This window comes from Podarcis vaucheri (genome assembly GCF_965113315.1).
Source record: "Podarcis vaucheri genome assembly, chromosome: 14".
Lineage (NCBI taxonomy): Eukaryota > Metazoa > Chordata > Lepidosauria > Squamata > Lacertidae > Podarcis > Podarcis vaucheri.
Window position 1 is genome coordinate 21455315 of NC_138752.1, and position 19576 is coordinate 21474890.

The 19576-nt window shown below is 45.2% G+C and overlaps 1 protein-coding gene across 6 annotated transcripts in view; it reads right to left on the minus strand.

Moving 5' to 3' along the window:
* Positions 1 to 19576, minus strand: part of AKAP13 (A-kinase anchoring protein 13) — a 247759-nt gene that overhangs the window by 166297 nt on the left and 61886 nt on the right. For all 6 annotated transcript variants that reach the window (XM_082198203.1, XM_082198205.1, XM_082198204.1 and 3 more), the window contains exon 3: positions 4884 to 4927. In XM_082198203.1, coding sequence (XP_082054329.1) covers positions 4884 to 4916 — 33 coding nt within the window. In that variant the 5' untranslated portion in view covers positions 4917 to 4927. The remainder of the gene's footprint in view (positions 1 to 4883; positions 4928 to 19576) is intronic.

Below are 19576 nucleotides of genomic sequence, written 5' to 3' on the forward strand. Positions count from 1 at the left end.
TATCCATGGACCTTCTTTAAATTAGGAGTTTGTAAGTAAATCATTGCCCCCTCTGATAGCAAACACAGAGTCTGTGTGCCAACAGGATTGGCACAAAAAGCTAAGCTACTAGAAGCTAGAAGGGACATTAGGTAAATCCTGAGGAATACAGAAGTATCAATACACACAGAGTGGACAAAATCCCTGCCCCTACCAAAAAAAAAAAAAAATCCCAGTGAGGACACTCTCCAGAAGCCATGGAACATTAAGTTATGATTAGAAAAGAAATATGAAAACTTGAGAAAGAATAAGAGGCTTCCTTGATTGAGTCCCTAACACAAAGGTGGGGAAAACTTTGTCAGCCTGGGGGTCATCCCCCTTCATGAGCAGTCATCTGGGGGGGGGCTACACCAGTTGCACACAGGGGGTGCAGAGGTAAAAGGGTGGTGGAGCAACAGAGGTGGCGTTTACCTTTGTGCAGCAGGCTGCAAGTCAGCCATAACAAAGTCTGAAGATTCCTACATGCTATTCCTCCAGCCAGACACACAACAGACATTATCTCAGTTTAAGGACACATTTCTTCCGGGCCAAAGTACCCAAGGAGATCGCGATGTGGCCTGCGGAGAAGTCCCAAATGGAGGCCGGGGGTGGGTGGGTGGAAGGAGGCTCATTCAGTCCCCAGGTCTGAGGGTCCTCACCCAAGGACTCTAAAGGATATGAAGAGGCTCCAAGACAGAAAAGTAAATCTTAGTTTCTTATCGACCCTGTGTTGATAGTAAGAAACACCGGCAGATGTTCTTCAAATTCAAGACCCTCTGTAGTGTGTCATGTCAAAACCAAAATGCTGTTTGAAATTTACTACTTCTGTGTCTATTTATTTGGTTGCGAATGAGATTTGCACCATGCAGAGGGCCTCTGAAGAATCGTTGCCAGCAGGGATGACTAACTGGTGGCCTGCATATGTTGCTGGAATACAACTCCCATCATTCATGACCACTGGCCATGCTGGTTAGGGCTGATGGGATCTGGAGTCCAACAGCAACTGGGGAGTCACAAGTTAGCCAATCCCATCTCAGAGTGACACCTGTAAAGAACCACTCCTGTTGGAGACTAAGGATATACACAACATTATGTTGCAGGACCCAGCAAACCATGCTTTGCTCTAGGAAGCAGCAAAAGAGGAGCAAAAGCTGGTTTAGGATCACTTTAAAACATTGAGTAAGAGAGTCAGTGCCTTCTGTTTGCAGCAACCTTAGCTGGAGCAATGGCGATTATTTTGAAAGAGTCTTGATCGAAACAGAAACGTGGTTTACTAGTATTTCAATGTGAGGGCCACTTCTGCAAAAGCTGAGAGAAACCAGCTTCTTTTGTTTCTTCAAAGTCCCCATTAGCACTAACAAAGGAAAGGGAAACTTTGGGACAGAAACCAATATCTGAATTTGGTGTGTATGTTCTGCTGCGGGCGCCAGGTGGCGCTGCCCAGCCCTCAACCTAGACTTGCATTTTACATGCTACACAGACTTAAGAACAAGGAGGAGAAGGATGGAAGGGAACAACTAATTTCAGACAAAGCTTCCAAAACTCACTTACAGGCAGTAAACCCTTCAGACTGGCGGCGGTGGGGTTTTTTTGTTTTGTTTTTTGCAAGGGTATTCTGGAAGGTGTCACTGATGCAACAATGGAGCATTAGGTGTGATTTACACAGAACCCTCGACACGTCATTCCACTTTACTAGTTGCTTCTGCTAGGCTCCACCAATGTTTCTGCATTATTGCCATCTGAGTAGCACAGACTCTGGTTCAGGCAACAGCCAGAACTGCTGGCTCTCAGCAATCAGAACCAAAGCCACACAAAAACTGCAAGGGCCTGCCCCCAAATACAGCCGCAGCACGCCACTTCCTCTGAAGCACCATGTTACCAGAGCCATGGCCAAGGGGCCTTTTCAAGGAAGCTGGCCTTCAAAACGGGGCTCACTTATTGAGTTGCCACCACTGACGTCCACACTTATTCCAGGCAATTCCAGGTTTGAAAGCTGTTGCGCCGCGGGTGGGGGGCTTCCCACAGACCTGTTTACTGAGCTTCCATCCCAATTTGCCGCACAAACCTTTCACGGATGTTAAGACTATATACCCAGCCTTCACTGAGAATACGTTCCAATTTTTTATGGAGCGGTTATATGACAATGAGCATTCCTCCTGAACTACTTTCTGCAGTGTTTGCACGTCTTCCTGTTAATTATTCATTATTCCCAGTTTTCAGTGCATTTCCTGTTACTTTTCTAACCACAAAAAGTACCAGGGCAATAAGAGCACTTAGTTTCACTTTTATTACACAAAGCTATCAAGTTCTGGTAAGTATTTCCATCCCTCCTGCAAAATACTGACAGTCTAGAGGCAACCTAAGAGCCACTTCCCTTTGTGTTTACCATAGGATGATCTGATGATTACCCACCCTCCGTCCTCCTCCAAATGCCCTTCCCACAATCCATCATGGCTCCCCACCAACACAGAGAAACACTTCCATGCACCCCTTTAAATAACAACAACAACAACAACAACAACAACAACAACAACAATTTATTTATATCCTGCCCATCTGGCTGGGATTCCCCAGTCACTCTGGGCAGCTCCCAACAGAATATTAAAAACACGATAAAAGTTTGAACATTAAAAATTCCCTAAACAGGGCTGCCTTCAGATGTTTTCTAAAACATCTGATGGGAGGGTGCCACTACCGAGAAGGCCCTCTGCCTGGTTCCCTTTGGCTTCACTTCTTGCAGTGGGGGAACCGCCAGAAGGCCCTCAAAGCTGGACCTCAGTGTCCGGGCTGAACCAAGGAGGTGGAGACTCATTCAGGTATACTGGGCCGAGGCCGTTTGGGGCTTTAAGGGTCAGCACCAACACTTTGAATTGTGCTTGGAAACGTACTGGGAGCCAAAGTAGGTCTCTTATAGTGTATAGCAGATCCTTTCAAAATGTTTCACAGGAAAAAGGTATTGCAAAGCAATGTTCACTTGTTCAAATTATGTCATCCTGTTTTCTCAGTCACACATACTCAGTACTGCACCATTCTCACAGTCGATGTCTCTTTTTTTAAGGAAAATGAGTAAGCATGAACACCTGAATGGAAGTACCAAGTATGATCTCCAGGACTGCTTGGTGGATTCTGGGATATTGTCCAGAAATCCAAGTGTAAACAAAAATGTGCTCAGCGACCACATTTTAATATAAGGGACCACATGAAAAGGATGTCTGAGCAGCTTACACAGAGCTGGAAAACCGCAGGCTGCATCCTTGCCACAAGGTAATTTGTGTATTATTATTTTTATTAAAAAACCTAGCGTGCAAAGAATTCTTTTTATTAAGCACTATAAAGCAAGGTGGCATTCTACCAACAAATGCAGGTCCCTGACTACTGGCCATCTTCCTTCCTTCACTATATTAGCAAAGTCACTTAAATAATGCAGATACAGAGTCCAGAGAGAAAAGAAATCCTGGCAAAATTGAACGAAAACACTGAGGAGAAATAAACAGAGAGGTGACATTCAACCAAACATAGAGAGGAAAAACTCCCTCAAAACTACATAGCCAATCAGGGCACATGCTACCTCAACAAGCATCAGGCCACTCTTCCTAGTTGTTAAGCAACACCTTCGCTCCCCCCCCCCTTGGTTAACTGATAATAGAACTAACTGTTAAGCTCCAAAATGAATGTGCTGTTGCACTTCCAATATACCCTACAGCCAATTCCAAGCGGGTGGAAGGGATAATGCAAATCTCACAGCACAACCCTTCACACCACACTTTTGGCTTGCTTGGTGACTGGAGTTGTGATCTCTACAGGTGTACAAGCATCACATGGTTCATCCCCCCAAAAGGAGGCTAAGGTTTTGCAAGTGCTCAATTAGACTAGCTAAAGGTTCAAGGTCACTCACAGGAATACCAAACTTGCTCACCTAAGCACAGACAAGTGACCCTTCTGGTCCAATATCCTGTTCTCACAGTGGCCAAACAGATTCCTCTTTCCCTAAAGCCCCCAAATTTACCTTTGAGGAAGAAAGCGGCAGCAGCTGCTCCCAGGAGCCCAGCAGAACATCCTTCCCCACTAGGAACAGGACACTAATTAGGGTTACCATATTTAAAACAGTTAAAATCCAGACAGAGAATTTTTATTTTTTGCCAAAGTTGTTGAGCTTCTTTGTCAAAATAGCAAAGAAAGACATTTCTGGGCCCTTTTAAGGAAAATTGGCAAAAACAACACTGCCATACATTGCCAAAAGTCCAGATTTTCACTGACATTTTCCCGATTTCCACCCAGACGCTGCTTATGACTGCGGTATTCCGGATATATCCAGGAAATTCCAGACTTTGGCAACCCTACACTAATCCCGGTATGGTGCAGGGGTTAGGCCTGAGTAACCAAAGTTCAAATCCCCACTCAGCCATGAAGGAGGAACAGAGCACAGTGGTAGTACATCTCCTTTACATGCAGAAGGTGTCAAGGTTCAATCCTTCCAAAACATTCAAAAACCAAGCCGCGGCTTCCAATTGGATGCAGGAAGCTCCTGCAGCCAATCAGAAGCTGTGTCAGACTTTCCAAAGAACGTTCACACACTGGAACACTCACTTCCAGGTTTGTGGCATTCAGGAGCCAAAACGTTCAACTCGCAAGGCATTCGGGATCCAAGGTACAACTGTACTCTAAACTATATGCTGCTTTCAGTAAATCTTGGAATCGAGTCCAGTTTAACTACTCATCAACAATACTATAATTTCACACAAATGCAATTGTTTCTCAGTAGCATGGATTTTCAAAGGACATTTGGTTACTAGGTAAAAAGAGTATCGAAGCTTAGTTTCAATAACCCACATGGATGGAAAAAGTAGGTAAAAAATTTTACTCACATACAACGGAGCTTGCTGTGGATTAAGTTTCATGACCCAGAACGCTGAAAAAGAAAGGAAAGGAAAAAGAAAAAATGATTACCAGAATAATTTTCCAACATCCACATCACAAAAATAACATCCACTTGGTGAAGTGAAATCTAGTACATAAAAGCTTGTACTTATGTGTTAAGGTTTCACAAGATTCGGTCCAATATTTTCAAAAAAGAACAAACCCTAAAAATTCATACATTATTTCCAAGATCATTCATGGTCATGCTTAAAAATACTTTGAAGGTGTTATTTTACTCAGTTTCTCAATGGCAAATGTTTCTGTTGGGGTTTTTTTTTTAGTCAAACACAGTGGAACAAATTAGAGAAACATCATCTGAAGGTTTTCAAGAAACGAAATGCTGAAATAGATTTACACCCTTAAGTGCGGTGTAGTGGTTAAGAGCAGTGGACTCGTAATCTGGTGAACCGGGTTCGCTTCCCCGCTCCTCCACATGCAGCTGCTGGGTGACCTTGGGCCAGCCACACTTCTCTGAAGTCTCTCAGCCCCACTCACCTCACAGAGTGTTTGTTGTGGGGGAGGAAGGGAAAGGAGAATGTTAGCCACTTTGAGGCTCCTTTGGGTAGTGATAAAGCGGGATATCAAATCCAAACTCCTCCTCTTCTTCTTAAGAGAACAATCCTAAAGTCATTATTGACAATCACAGTTGACACAGATGCATACCTAAGTCACAGTACTCAACTAGCTGCCTTTGAATGTGACAGCTACACCTGTCAATGCAAATGTACCTCTCCTTCCAGGGTTGCTAGATGCAAAAAAACAGCAGAGACAAAACCAGGGGTCTTGATATATGCAAACACCTTTTATGTGGCCGAGGTCTGGAGCATGCCAATAGCTGCCATTAGGAACTTCACTTTCAACTTTTCCCACACACCATCTGCTTAACTTATCAGAAAACTGACCTATCACTGGTTAACAAGAAACATTTAAAGTATGCCCCTAGTATCCCAACTAAAAGAATGTCCACATTGCCTGGGAGAATATGCAAAGCAAAACTTTAGGCACACAAGACAACATAGTTGTGTGTTTATTTGCTGACCTCAACTGATACTGAATCAATGAGAGAGAGAAACTCATCAGGATCTCCAGAACATGCAGCTGCCTCTTTCTGCCTGACCTCTAACCTAATCAAATCAGGATCTCTGAAATGATTTAATCTACTTAAAGCCCTAAAGGAAGGTGTCAAATGCCCAAGGCACTGCCACCTCCACCCATTATCCCTTGTTAGAAAGAATCAAGGTTAGAATCCTCCAGCAGATATCTGCACATTATTTGATACTTCCAGAGTCACACAATAAAGTCATGGTCCGTAAGAAATATTCTCAAATCCATTATAAAGGCAATACTTTTATTAGGCCAACAAAAAACACACGCACAAAACAGTGTGCAACCTCTTGTATGCTCCAGAGTTCTTCACTGCCCATCAAAGAACTTGTGTCTAAGGATCTTAGACACTACTGGGTAATAAGTTTTTGTGTCCCCAGGTATGGGGAAACAACCATTGTTGTATTTCTTGTTCTCAGCAAGATGCAAAATTAACGGCTTCAAGTACACCCATTTCCACTTACCACCACCCTGGTCTGTTTACCACCCTAACTATATAAAAAAAAATTCTACACAACATGGAAACTTGGACTAATAAAGTTTCCCCCCCTACTTGTTTCATCCTCCTCCCCCCCAGCTGCTTTGTAGTGACCAGCATATGAAATCCAATTTCCATCTGTTTGGGAATCTGTCACAAATTTGATTATTAGTTTTCTTTGTTGCCCAACAGCCAATTTCCCCAGGTATAAACATATAATTTGCCCCATGGCACACTGCGACTCTAGGCTCAAGACCCCAAAATTAAAAACTGTGCCTTTCCATCAGATTGCATCAGTAGGGGAGATGTGAACCAGACCTTATTTACTCCATCAATTATGATATGGCAGACCAGCTCCTACCCTTGAATAGTGCAAGCTGGTCCTTGTAAGAACAACTGTTCAAGAATTGGCGACTGAGCTTGATTTTTCCTCTTCCTTCCCTATTCCATTTCCCTTGTGTGTTGTGTTTTTAAGATTGTAAACTTGTGGGCAGCGACTGTTTCATTTTAACTGATTGTATGTAAGCTACTATGGAGCCTTTTTTACTTGTCCGCAGAGCGGAACGAAAGGAGGAGCTTTTTCTGCCTCCCCTCTTCCAGCCACTCTCTGAAGACTGCAGAAGGGACCCTCAATAGGAATATTAGGGGGACATGCAGGGAAAGCATGACTTTGTTTTTTGAAATCTTCAGATGAGGCCTAGACCATGTGAAAAATGAACAAGACATTTTAGCTGTGGTTCATTCATTTTCAGCTTTGTATCCTTGTTATAAAAAAAGCACGCCTAGACATTCCATTGTTGAGCCCATAACCTAGGTTTAAGGTGCCGTTCAGCTCCTAGCTTTCGTATCTCAGTTTCTAACACTGCCTGGCGGGAAGACAGGACCTGTTGTTGGAACAGCCATGCAGCCTCTCATAGCAGATCCTGGAATCCTGATCCCTGGGCCTTGTCCCTGAACTGTGATTGGGGAACCTTGAAGCACTTCTCCTAAGTTGTTTTGATCCTTGCCTCATCGCTGGAGCCTTAGGGCATCTGGACTGATTCCTGCTCTCCTACTTTTGCTGTGTTTGCACTGTCAAATTGCTAGAATAAAGCTTGGCTTCTTTACTTACAAGAAAGTGCACCTGCTGTTATTCTTGGGCAGGAGCCAGGACTCTGAGCTACAGTTTTCCCCTGTGTGAATATAGGGTTAAGTACACACACACATTGCTCTGATCTGATCACATTCAGTCTCCCTACTATCCAGGGCTACTTCATTAGACTAAATAAAACTTGCCAGCAGGCTAATACATATGGGTAAGTGGGCCACAGCCCCACCAAGCTCAGTTTGTCACCAACCCATCCTCACCAGGCTACAATCAGCCCAGGAGATGGTCCTGACTATCAGCCAGGTCTCCATGTTGCCCTTGCAGAATGCAGGGAGGAAGATTGAGAATAAACTAGAATCATTAGGCTCTACCAACCATAGGCTCTTGCTCCACTAGCCATTTACTCTGGCGCCCCCTACTGCTGGCCTCCCTGCCTTCCGCTCTACTATTCCCCTACTAGCATCCTTTGCACTCCATGCATCTCCTGTGTCACACTAAGTTTAGCCCAAAGAACAACTAAGAATATAATTTTTCGGTTGGTTCCAATAAATGGGAAACCTTCGGCCCTCCAGATGTAATTGAACCTTATCTCCCATCAGCCCTAGCAAGAATGGCCAAGGATCAGGGGTTATTACCCGATTGTGGAGTTTGATAATCGACTGATAATACTTCCTCTGCTTTTTCTATAGCTTAACTTATTTGCTTTTTCCTCTACCCCACTTCCTTGTTTAAACCATCTAATTTTATTTTTCATTCAAAGTTATTAATGCTTCAATACCGGAAATGAAAAAGTAATTTTAAAAAACAGCATCACTTTAAACTCGTGTATTTAAAAAGCACTCTAGTATCCTTTGGGCATCTGCATGGGTTTCTTAAGAAACACTAAGTTGAACAAGCCTCTTAAAGATTTGTCAAACGCAGGGACGCCTTAGAGTTTCAAAAGCATAACCATACTTGGTTGCCTCTTACCTTGATAGCTCGTAGCTCATGCAAACCTCAGTTATTAACTGTTCCTTAAACGTTTTCAGAATCTGATAAAACTTCTCCATGTATGGCATTAGTATTGCTGTGTTATACAATTGTTATATGATTCTCCCATTTCACTCTCTGCCAGACGTACTACGCAAACAATTTGCTCCTGGTACATTTAACAAGACAGATTCTTTGCTCTGGTAACATCATCTTTTTCTTTTCTTGCAGAAACAGGATGCAGAGATTTATGGGAAGGAATAGAGCACTGTGAATAAGAAAGCATTCCATCCAAAATATTAAGGCTATTTTTAGGAAGGGTTGCATGACAATGCCCAAAAATGTTTCCTTTTCAAATTTTGGAAGAAAGCACAACACAACCGGACCGTGTCCTCTTTTTAGCAGGCATCTGTACTACTGATTTAAACGATATTTAATAACCATTCATGCGCCCCAAACATGGTGGATGGAAGCCATAGGAATTCTTAGCACCCCTGCCAAACTACATTTCCCATAATTCTCTAGTGGAATCCATGACAGCTAAACTAGTATAAAACAGTACACATCTTCAGTATACAGTGGTACTTCTAGATGCGAACGTGATCCATTCTGGAGCCCCGTTCGCATCGAGAAGCAAACATAACCAGCGACAGCACTTCTGCGCATGCGCGTGACATCATTTTGAGCATCTGCGCATGCGCAAGCGGCGAAACCCGGAAGTGTTACTTCCAGGGTGCCATGGAGCGCAACTCGAACATTCAACCTGAGGTATGACTGTAAATACACCCAGAGCTATGTATCCTGTTTATTTTCCAAGCTAAAAATATTCAAGTTTTGGAATGGGCAAAAACTACAAATTGAGTCAGTTTCCCGCAAATTAGCACAACTTGCCTATTTGGGTTTTGCTAATCAGCGGGAGGTAAGGAGCAGCTATGCAGGGCAGCAAGTGACAAACCTCTTGAGGCCTAATTTCAAATCACATTTCTATTACCTCTGGTTTTAATAAGCATTGCTCATGCTGAATCTTATCACAATGCAGGGGTACTAAAAACTTTGCTCTTTTTTTTTTCCTTTTGAGATGAAACCCAAGAAAGCTGAAGCCGTGGCACAAACACCACATTCTACATTATTCAGTGCTCCTGCAGAATCACTACAAACTCTCAGCCCCGGCTGAGTACACGCTACCCATTGAAGTGTACCAACATCACAGAAGAGGGAGCCTGTTGTGTCTGATTGTGCATGCTCATGGTTAATGTGAATTAAGCCATTCTCAGGCATTATTAGAGCTCTGTCCAAGAGGAGTCTGACCCATTCATCCCTGCTTCTTTGTGGCACAGGGAAAACCTGCAGCTTAGTGCAGAGAATCTGCAGAAGGTCTCAGATTCAATCCCCAACATCTCCCAGGGAGGGCACCGAGAGAACCCTACCTGAAACCGTGAAGATCTGCTGCCAAATCAGTGTAGGCCAGTCATTCCCAACCTGTTGCCCTCCAGATCTTACGTTTCGGTGTTCCACATGAAGCTCAAATCCAAATATACAGCAAAGAGCCTGGTGCCTAGATCCAGCTTCAGATCTACTCCACTAATCTCAGCAAGAAACAAACTTTCCCACTGAGGCATTAAAACCCATGTGTTGCAAAATAAATAAATAACCTGTTTCTTTAAAAAACAACAACAACACAATGTAAGTCAAGAGTTTTGTTTAAATTCGTTTAATGGACAAAATCTCCAGTGAAGAGAAACCGGACACATTTCTGATCTCCGTGTTTTAGCAGACATGCCAAGTGGCCGATATCAAAAGAATTACATTGAGTACTGTATGCAGATACACTAGGCTTTTACCCAATTAGCATACAACAGGTCATCTAGGGGTGCTGAGGTCAACAACACCAAACCAGTGGCAAGGTTGCACAAGTTTTAAGAACCAGTCTGCATATGAAGAGAACTGGGATGGGTGGCAGAACATCATACACAGGGGCTGTGGTTTGCACATGGTAAAACACAGCTGTGCCCAGGGCTGGATATTTGCTGGAATTCCATAAGAGAAAAGAATATGAAACTGTATTCAGAATTCAGCTTCAGAACATCAGCTATCATTTTATGTGAAAGCAAGTAGTGTCATATCTTGGGTTACAACCACTTCAGGTTGTGTTTATTTGGGTTACGGACCGCCACAACCCAGAAATACCGGAACAGGTTACTTCCAGGTTTCGGCAGTTGCACATGAACAGAAGCGCTAAATCACGCTTTGTGCATGTGCAGAAGTGCCGAATCACAACCTGTGTGTGTGCAGATGCGGCGCTGCAGGTTGCAAACGCTGTGGGTTGCGAATGTGCATCCCATATGGATCACGTTGGCAACCCAAGCGCCCACTGTATCTAGACCTTGTGGCTGCAAATATTTACTTGAGAGTTTCTGAGCGACACTTACCAGATTCTAAGAACCCAAGCAGCCGAGTTAAGATTTCCATTGGGGAAATCTTGGGGCAGGGATTCAGTGCTCTGAATAGTTTCTTGCCTTTCCCCAGTAACAGAAAACCCAGATTTTCTGGATGTAAAAACTGAAGAAAAGCAAAAAACATTTTTTAAAATGCTCAATTTTCCTAAATTTATAGTGAGCACTAAGGATAGCAAGATCTGTCAGTTTTTGTTCTCTAAGTTATTCACTTTTTCCAATCTTAAACTTAGTTCTCCAAATTTCTGCAAGAAATTGTGGTTTATAAAATCCTCATGAAAACTTAGAATCATAGAATCATAGATTCATAGAGTTGGAAGAGACCACAAGGGCCATCGAGTCCAACCCCCTGCCAAGCAGGAAACACCATCAGAGCACTCCTGACATATGGTTGTCAAGCCTCTGCTTAAAGACCTCCAAAGCAGGAGACTCCACCACACTCCTTGGCAGCAAATTCCACTGTCAAACAGCTCTTACTGTCAGGAAGTTCTTCCTAATGTTTAGGTGGAATCTTCTTTCTTGTAGTTTGGATCCATTGCTCCGTGTCCGCTTCTCTGGAGCAGCAGAAAACAACCTTTCTCCCTCCTCTATGTGACATCCTTTTATATATTTGAACATGGCTATCATATCACCCCTTAACCTCCTCTTCTCCAGGCTAAACATGCCCAGCTCCCTTAGCCGTTCCTCATATGGCATCGTTTCCAGGCCTTTGACCATTTTGGTTGCCCTCCTCTGGACACGTTCCAGTTTGTCAGTGTCCTTCTTGAATTGTGGTGCCCAGAACTGGACACAGTACTCCAGGTGTGGTCTGACCAGAGCAGAATACAGTGGCACTATTACTTCCCTTGATCTAGATGCTATACTCCTATTGATGCAGCCCAGAATTGCATTGGCTTTTTTAGCTGCCGCATCACACTGTTGGCTCATGTCAAGCACTTACCAGTGCTTTAGTGCAAATTTCTCCTCATCATTTTTCTATGCAGTTCTGACTAATGTACGTATTTCTGCAAGCAATTTTTCTTTAGACAGTGAGTTGTTGTATCTTATTTTCATTAATATATTCATCTGTAGGTATACTTTTACCTAATATATGTGTTTTTGTAAACAATGGTTGGTTGGAGAACTGCGAAATTCAAACATGCACAATTTCAAAGGATGGCTGTGTTTTGGTTCTCATATTGCTTCAGAAAGTGCGGATTTGACAGATTCATCTTTAGAGGCGAACTGAATCAAATTTCTCCCCCATCCCCACAGAGCACAGAACTTAGCTTTTCTTTGTGCAAAATCTGGATTTCCTGGGTACAGAATTCATTATGTAATCACACGTAGAACTTTCTTAAAACCAGGGCTATTGGCTACAAATGACTTGGCCACATGACAAAGGATGACAACACGATGTCTAGGAGAAAGGACTACGTTTGGAGTAGTCCAAAGGAAGTTATGCAAGGGAAGCTCACTGGGGCAAAACAGTTACAGAGACAAAAGTGGAACTTGCTTATAAGTGAGCTATTCAAAGCAGCAAAAAAAAAAAAAAAAAAAAAAACAGGAAGGGGGAAGTAGAGGAAGAGACCACAGATGGGTGGTGGGAGAAAAGAGGTGAGAGATGCAAGCTTAAAGTCTAAACAAAGGAACAATTGTGTTGCATCCTTGACGTTTAACAAGGATGTTTACAGAGCCTCAAGGGAAGATGATCACTGTCAGTGGCTGCTCAGAGCATGAAAGGGTTTGGCTTTTTTTGGTTCTCCTGCTCAGGAGGAGTTTTGGGGTGGGAGGAGGCGGTTGTGGGGAGTTGATTTCCCTACAACAGTGTCTTTCAAGCTCTCCTGCTAGGCTCACAAAAGAATAATCAGTAAGGGCAGACAAATGTCCCGCGACAATAGCATGGCTGATATTACACTGCTGGGGAGTGTCGGGCACATCCCAGGGCATGCCCTAAGATCAACAAAGAGCAATGCTGAGGTCCAGCTCGCTTGGCTGTCGCCCTGCACATCACAGAGACATGTCCAACTATCAGGGTCAGTCCTACCATTAGGCAGAGGGAGACGGCAGATGCTGGGGAAAGGGCAAAGGAACAGAGGTGATGCGCTCGGGACAAAGTCGTGTGAACCACATAGCAGGCCCTGCACCCTCTAAGTCATGGGTGGGGAACCTCCAGATGTTGCTGAGCTTCATCTCCCATTGGCCCCAGCCAGTGCAGCCAATAGCAAAGCCTGATGGGAGTTGTAGTCCAACATCATCTGGAAGGCCTCCCTGCTTTACAGAACAGTTTCAAAGGAGCAACACACCCCATTAGGAAAACTTCTGCTGATTGCTACTTTGGATGATTTCTATCAGGCAACTATTATTAATATTTCATTAATTGTTATTGATTAAAAACGGGCAACTTTATACTACCGGATCAAGCTAATAGTTCAGCTGAGTTGTTTAAAGGGTTGTATAACAATGCTGGAGAAGCAGGATTGCACTTGCACAATAGGACTTCCAATTTCCACTCCTCACCCCCATGTCTTGTCATCAGCATTGAGACGGGGAAGACCTGCTCCCTGCCTTGCAGGTCTTTTTCCATCTGGCCTGAGAGGGGAGGGCCCTGACTGACGCTAGTTACAAAAGCTGAGACTGCTGAACATACTTTGGGGTTGGAGTGCTATTTAGGGGTTTCTGTTGGCGCAGGGAGTGTTGCTGCTGTTGCTGGTTTTGATATTATTTTTGTATCTTTATTTTATACCTTTTTATGATTTAATAATAAAAATAAAATACAACAAGAACACTGTTTGTAACCCGGCCATCTGACCGGGTTGCCCCAGTCACTATGGGCAGCCTTCAGCATATATAAAAACATAGTAGAAATTGTTTAATTTGGTTGTGTCTTTTTGGATGTTTTACTGTTTATTACTGCTTTTGTTATGTTTGTAATTATGTTTTTTTTCCAGCTTGTAAGCCACCTTGAGCATGGTTTTAACTATGGAAAGGTGGCATATGAATAACATCATGTATGTATGTATGTATGTATGTATGTATGCCACCCCTACTCCCAAATCTGCTCCAGAGGGTCCCCCACCTGGAGAGGAAAGGAAAGGAAGGGGAAGTTTTGATGTGCACAAAAAGGTGTGTTGTGCCAGTGGAGCTGCAGTGTTGGATAATACTGAATGCTGTTGTTGTTTTGAAGAGATCAGCCTCTAGTAACTTCCATTGGCTCGTTGGGCACCCTTCACAGAAAAGTGCGATACTTTCAAAATCCCTGGGAACAGATCATGCTGAAGATAAGACACTGGAGAAGAATGCTGCTGCTGATGATTTATTTAATTTATATACTGCCCTATATCAGGAAGTCTCAGAAGCAGTTCACATAAAAAGGTCACAGTATATAAAATTAAAATAAAAGCGATAACTCAATAATGCCCCCCTGCAAAAAGAGCCACATTTTAAAAGGGTATGGGATATTGATCAGGTCAACCAAAGGTCTGGTTAAAAAGGAATGTTTTTGACTGGCGACTAAAGCAGTGTTTCCCAACCACTGTTCCGCGGCACACTAGTGTGCCGCGAGATGTTGCCTGGTGTGCCGTGGGAAAAATTAAAAAAATTGAAAGATTTTTTTTTAAAAGTCAAATTTTCGATTGGGCCGTTGTCACTAGATGACCCCTGGGGTTCCCTCCCTCCCTCCCGCTCTGCGCCTCCCTCCTCCTCCTCCGGGGAGGCCCTTCCTGGCTCTCGGCCAAGGCTTGGCGGCTGCCACTCACTCACTCGCTCGCCCACCCGTCCCTCCATCCCTGCACCCGGCCTCTCCCCCTCCGTCCCCGGCGCGGGGGCTGCCGGGATCCGTAGTCCCCTCGCCCTTGGGCTCCGCGCCCGCGCGGGGTGCGCAAACTACGTTCCCCAGCGTGGCCTGGCGGGCCGGGCGTTTTGTTTGAAGCGCTCTTCTCCCGGCCATGGAATGAGCGCGGCGGCGGCGGCCGGGCGGGCAGGGGCTCTTCCGCGCAGACCCCGCGCAGCCTGCCTGCGCCCCCGCGGAGATCGGGCGGCAGGATGGAGCCCGGGGATCCCCGCGGAGGCGGAGCGGCGGAGGCGGAGGCTGCCCCCCAGGTAGGGCTGCGTCGGGGGGGTTATTTTTGCAATGCTGCATCCGCGCCGGAGGGGACGCATCGGACCGTGGGGAGACCCCTTGGCGGGCGTGCAAGGCAATGCATGCATGCAGGCGTTGCATGGAGTGCAGTGCAATGCAATGGCAACGCGGCACCCTGCATGCATGCATGCAACTTCCACCGGCGCTCCGGACTTGGCAGGTGAGGGGGGTCCCCAGTGGGCGGCAGAGAGAGCCGGGAGGGCGAAGGGGAGCCGGGGGGGAGCAGCGCTGCTCCCCGAGCCGAGCCCGGGGGGAAACTTCGGCGTCGTTGCGCCGGGTGTTGGAAGCGGAGGCTGGCGGGGGCCCCTCACCTGCAAAACCTGGTCGCCTCTCATATATTTCGTGCATTGCATTCATCGCCCGCTTTCTCCTCCAAGGAGCTCCCGGGGGCGCGTGTGGTTCTCCCCGTGTTATCCTCGCAACAACAGCCCTGCGAGGTGGGTCAGGCGAGTGGCCCAAGGGAGCATCCAGGGATTGTCCTGGCCAGGTGGGGTGATTTGAACCCTGCTCTCTGCCCGGTCTTCATCCTCATTTACCCCCACATGTGCATGACTGTGCATGACTGAGGTTTTCCCCCCTCGTCTTGGCTATGGTGTGAGTCTGTGCTGTTAATTAATGGGGTTCTGCCTTCGGAGAAGATGAGCCAGCCCTCAAGGAGGTGATTATGTAATTTGCTAGCAATTCATGTCCCTCCCGGCGTGACGCTGCGCGCTGACGTCACGGGGCTGTAATGGTGGTGTGCCTCGAGATTTTTTTCATGAAACAAGTGTGCCTTTGCCCAAAAAAGGTTGGGAAACACTGGACTAAAGGTTTATAATGAAGGTGCCAGGCGAACATCCCTGGGGAGAGCATTCCACAGACGGGGAGCCACTGCAGAGAAGGCCTGTTCTCGTGCTGCCACCCTCCAGACCTCTCGATTAAGGAGCTCAAGCTCAGACCTGCTGGTGGAAGACTCAGCAAGTCATCAGGGTACAAGACACTCAAAACAGGCCAACGTCATTAGCAAAATACAGACATGAAGGAAAATAAATAAGGCTGCTTTTTAAAGCAGACAATGTTTTTACAAAAAGGCTGCACTAAAGTTAAAAGCAAGGCACGCCTGTGCCTTCTTTAGAACTGTTTCGAGAGGAGCTCCACAAACTGATCTCTTCCGTGTTTAAATTGCAACCTGAGTTTCTGGCTTCCTGATGAGAGCCGTCAACTCTTAAGATGTGCTCCGTGCAACACTCACAGAGCACCAGGGTATGTTCCCCAGCAGTATCCTGTCTCCCGTAAAGGGAATTGCACTACACCACCCAGAATGTAGCCAGGCTACAACAGGAGCTGGTCTGGGCTGAAACTGGATTATACAGTACTTAGAAAAGACAAGTGAAGAAGAAGAGGAGGAGGAGGAGGAGGAGGAGTTTGGATTTGATATCCCGCTTTATCACTACCTGAAGGAGTCTCAAAGCGGCTAACATTCTCCTTTCCCTTCCTCCCCCACAACAAACACTCTGTGAGGTGAGTGGGGCTGAGAGACTTCAGAGAAGTGTGACTGGCCCAAGGTCACCCAGCAGCTGCATGTGGAGGAGTGGAGACACGAACCCGGTTCACCAGATTACGAGTCCACTGCTCTTAACCACTACACCACACTGGATTCCCCAGCACTCTAGCCTACCTCTCTTCTCAGTGATGCTCAGCACATCTTAGTGAGCACACATAACTGTGCATGCACAAGCCCTCTCCTGCAATTCCTTAGCTCCATTTGACCCAACAGTGACACTTCATGCACCCATACAGGATCACTGCTATGATTTCGCAACCCTACTCATCTCCTCTGTGCAAGGTACCAACTGGGGCTGCAACAATCGGGTTGACTAATTAAAATCAGGAAGGTGGCTTTAAAAATGACTTGTATCAAACAAATCTTAACATAAAAAACACATAGGTAGAATGTGCACTTTTACAAAAGGTAACCCCCTCTCACGGACAGGCAGGGCAGAATGCCTCTTCTAAGATGGCAGTGGCAGTAACATAGCTAAAAACAGAAGTATTTTTCCTTACGCAAATTGCTTTTTATGCATATGCAACTATAGGCATATTTAATTTATATTTAAAACCAACTCAGTTAAGCTTACTAAGATGTTCTTAATAGGGCCAACCGCCTCAATTTCATCATCAACTTCCCAAGAAGCTCGCTTTCACAGCTTAAATGCCCATCCTCTTCAACCTGCCATTAGATACTTCTTAGGAACATGTGAATATAGGAAACTGCTTTATACTGCATGATACCATTTGTCCACTCAAGTAATTAATAGCCACAGTGACTGGTTGCTGCCTCATCACAACTAACAGGAACAGCACCTCCAGAATTGCAAGACTGGTACAGAAGCAGATAGGAATTCCTAAGCAAATCAGTTTTAAAAACAACAACAACTGGAGGGTGGGGTGAGAGAACGAGAACTTTAAAGAGAAGAGCTAAAGCTCAGAGGGTAGAGGATTCACTTTGCATTCAGAAGGGCCCTGGCATCTCCCAATCCTGGAGATCTGCTGCCAACTGCTGTGAACCTACTGAGCAAGATGGACCAATGGTCAGTACAAAGGCAGCTTCCCCTGCGCCTAAAAATAATCTTTCTGCAAATAGCTCAAAGTGGTTCCAGGAAGAAATGTTGCAAAGTTTTCAACACGCCTCACTCAAAATTCCTAGAAATGCAGCCTCCAGTTCCCTCATCCAAGGAAGTGCTGCAAGCAGACAAAACAGGGACAAGACGTAAATAACGCCTATAGACACCTTATCGGCCATCCTCTGAGGGAAGGGAGGACAGCAACAGCTTTCCTCTTCTTTGAATCCAGGCATCTTGCTCCTCTCCTCCATTCCACTTCTGTCCACTCTGCAAAAGACCCCACTCCCACAAACACCATTTCAGAAACCCTGCCAGGAAGCAACTGTCTGCCACTCACCATTCTCGCCCTTTCTGCACTCTCGTTTCGGATAAAGCAGAAATATCGTCGATGCGGTAACGGGTGTGTAAAAGGATTATCAGCTGGCTCTAATAATACTGACTGAGCTCACCCTCGTCATAAGCCTCTTTCCCTTGTCCAGAATCTGTAACACAATGCTCACTGTTTTACCACAAGTATTGATGCACATAGCTGAATGGAGAATACACAATTGCCTGCCCACGATGACTCAATCTACTTTTTAGAAAGGTATGCGGAACTGAAAGCCAAAGCTAGATAACTCTATTCTGTGACTATTTTTATGCAGTGGCCCTTTCCAAACATAGCCTTGTTCTTTCTGCTTTCAAATTGGAAAATAAAGCAGCAACTCAATAGTTGCTTAAGACAACTAAACAACTTCCGACTTGTCCAGAATACAGCCGCACCAAGTGTTTGTTGTGATATGTTCCAACTGGGAAGCCCCAGTAATGCTGTACCAGAGATCGTTTGCACTATACAGTGGTACCTCGGGTTACATATGCTTCAGGTTACAGACTCCACTAACCCAGAAATAGTGCTTCAGGTTAAGTACTTTGCTTCGGGATGAGAACAGAAATTGTGCTCCGGCAGCGTGGCGGCAGCAGGAGGCCTCATTAGCTAAAGTGGTGCTTCAGGTTAAGAACAGTTTCAGGTTAAGAACGGACCTCCGGAACGAATTAAGTACTTAACCCTAGGTACCACTCTGAAAACAGTATCATGGCATTTTGGGGAACTGCAGTTTGTTACAGTTGCTGAGAGCTGTTAAGAGACACTCTATTCCCCTCACAGAGCTACAGTTCCCAGAGTTCCCTGCGAAGAGGGACTGACTACTCAACCACTCTGAGAACTATATCCATAGAGAGAAAAGGCACCATTTGGATTCTCCATCTTGAGCACCAACATTTCTGGTTTTCTGTTCTAACGTGTTCTGCACTTCAGTACAGCGGTACCTTGGTTTACGAGCATAATCCGTTCCGGAAGTCCATTCTTAAACCAAAGCATTCTTAAACCAAGGCGTGCTTTCCCATAGCAGCGGGGGACTCATTTTTCAAATGGAACACACTCAACAGGAAGCAGAATATGTTCTGCTTCAAAGGCAAAGTTCACAAACCAAAACACCTACTTCCAGGTTTGCAGCGTTCTTAATCCAAGTTGTTCATAAACTAAGCTGTTCTTAAACCAAGGTACCACTGTACCTCGATTTTGTGTGTGTGAGTGGTGCTGTTTGAAGACATAAACACATGGAGAATGAGGTGCACATATGAGATTATGGAGGTATGTGTGCATTTATCTCACTGTTCTCCCTCTATAAACATTCCCTCCCACTCAACACTTAAGAAATAGGGGGGAGGAAGTGGTTTTAGCTGAAATAAGCAGAGGTCAGACAGGCTGGAAAACCAACTAACCAATTCCACTTCCGGCCCAGCAATGTGATCGGTGGTGGGTGAAATAAGGTACAGCCAGGGGCAAAA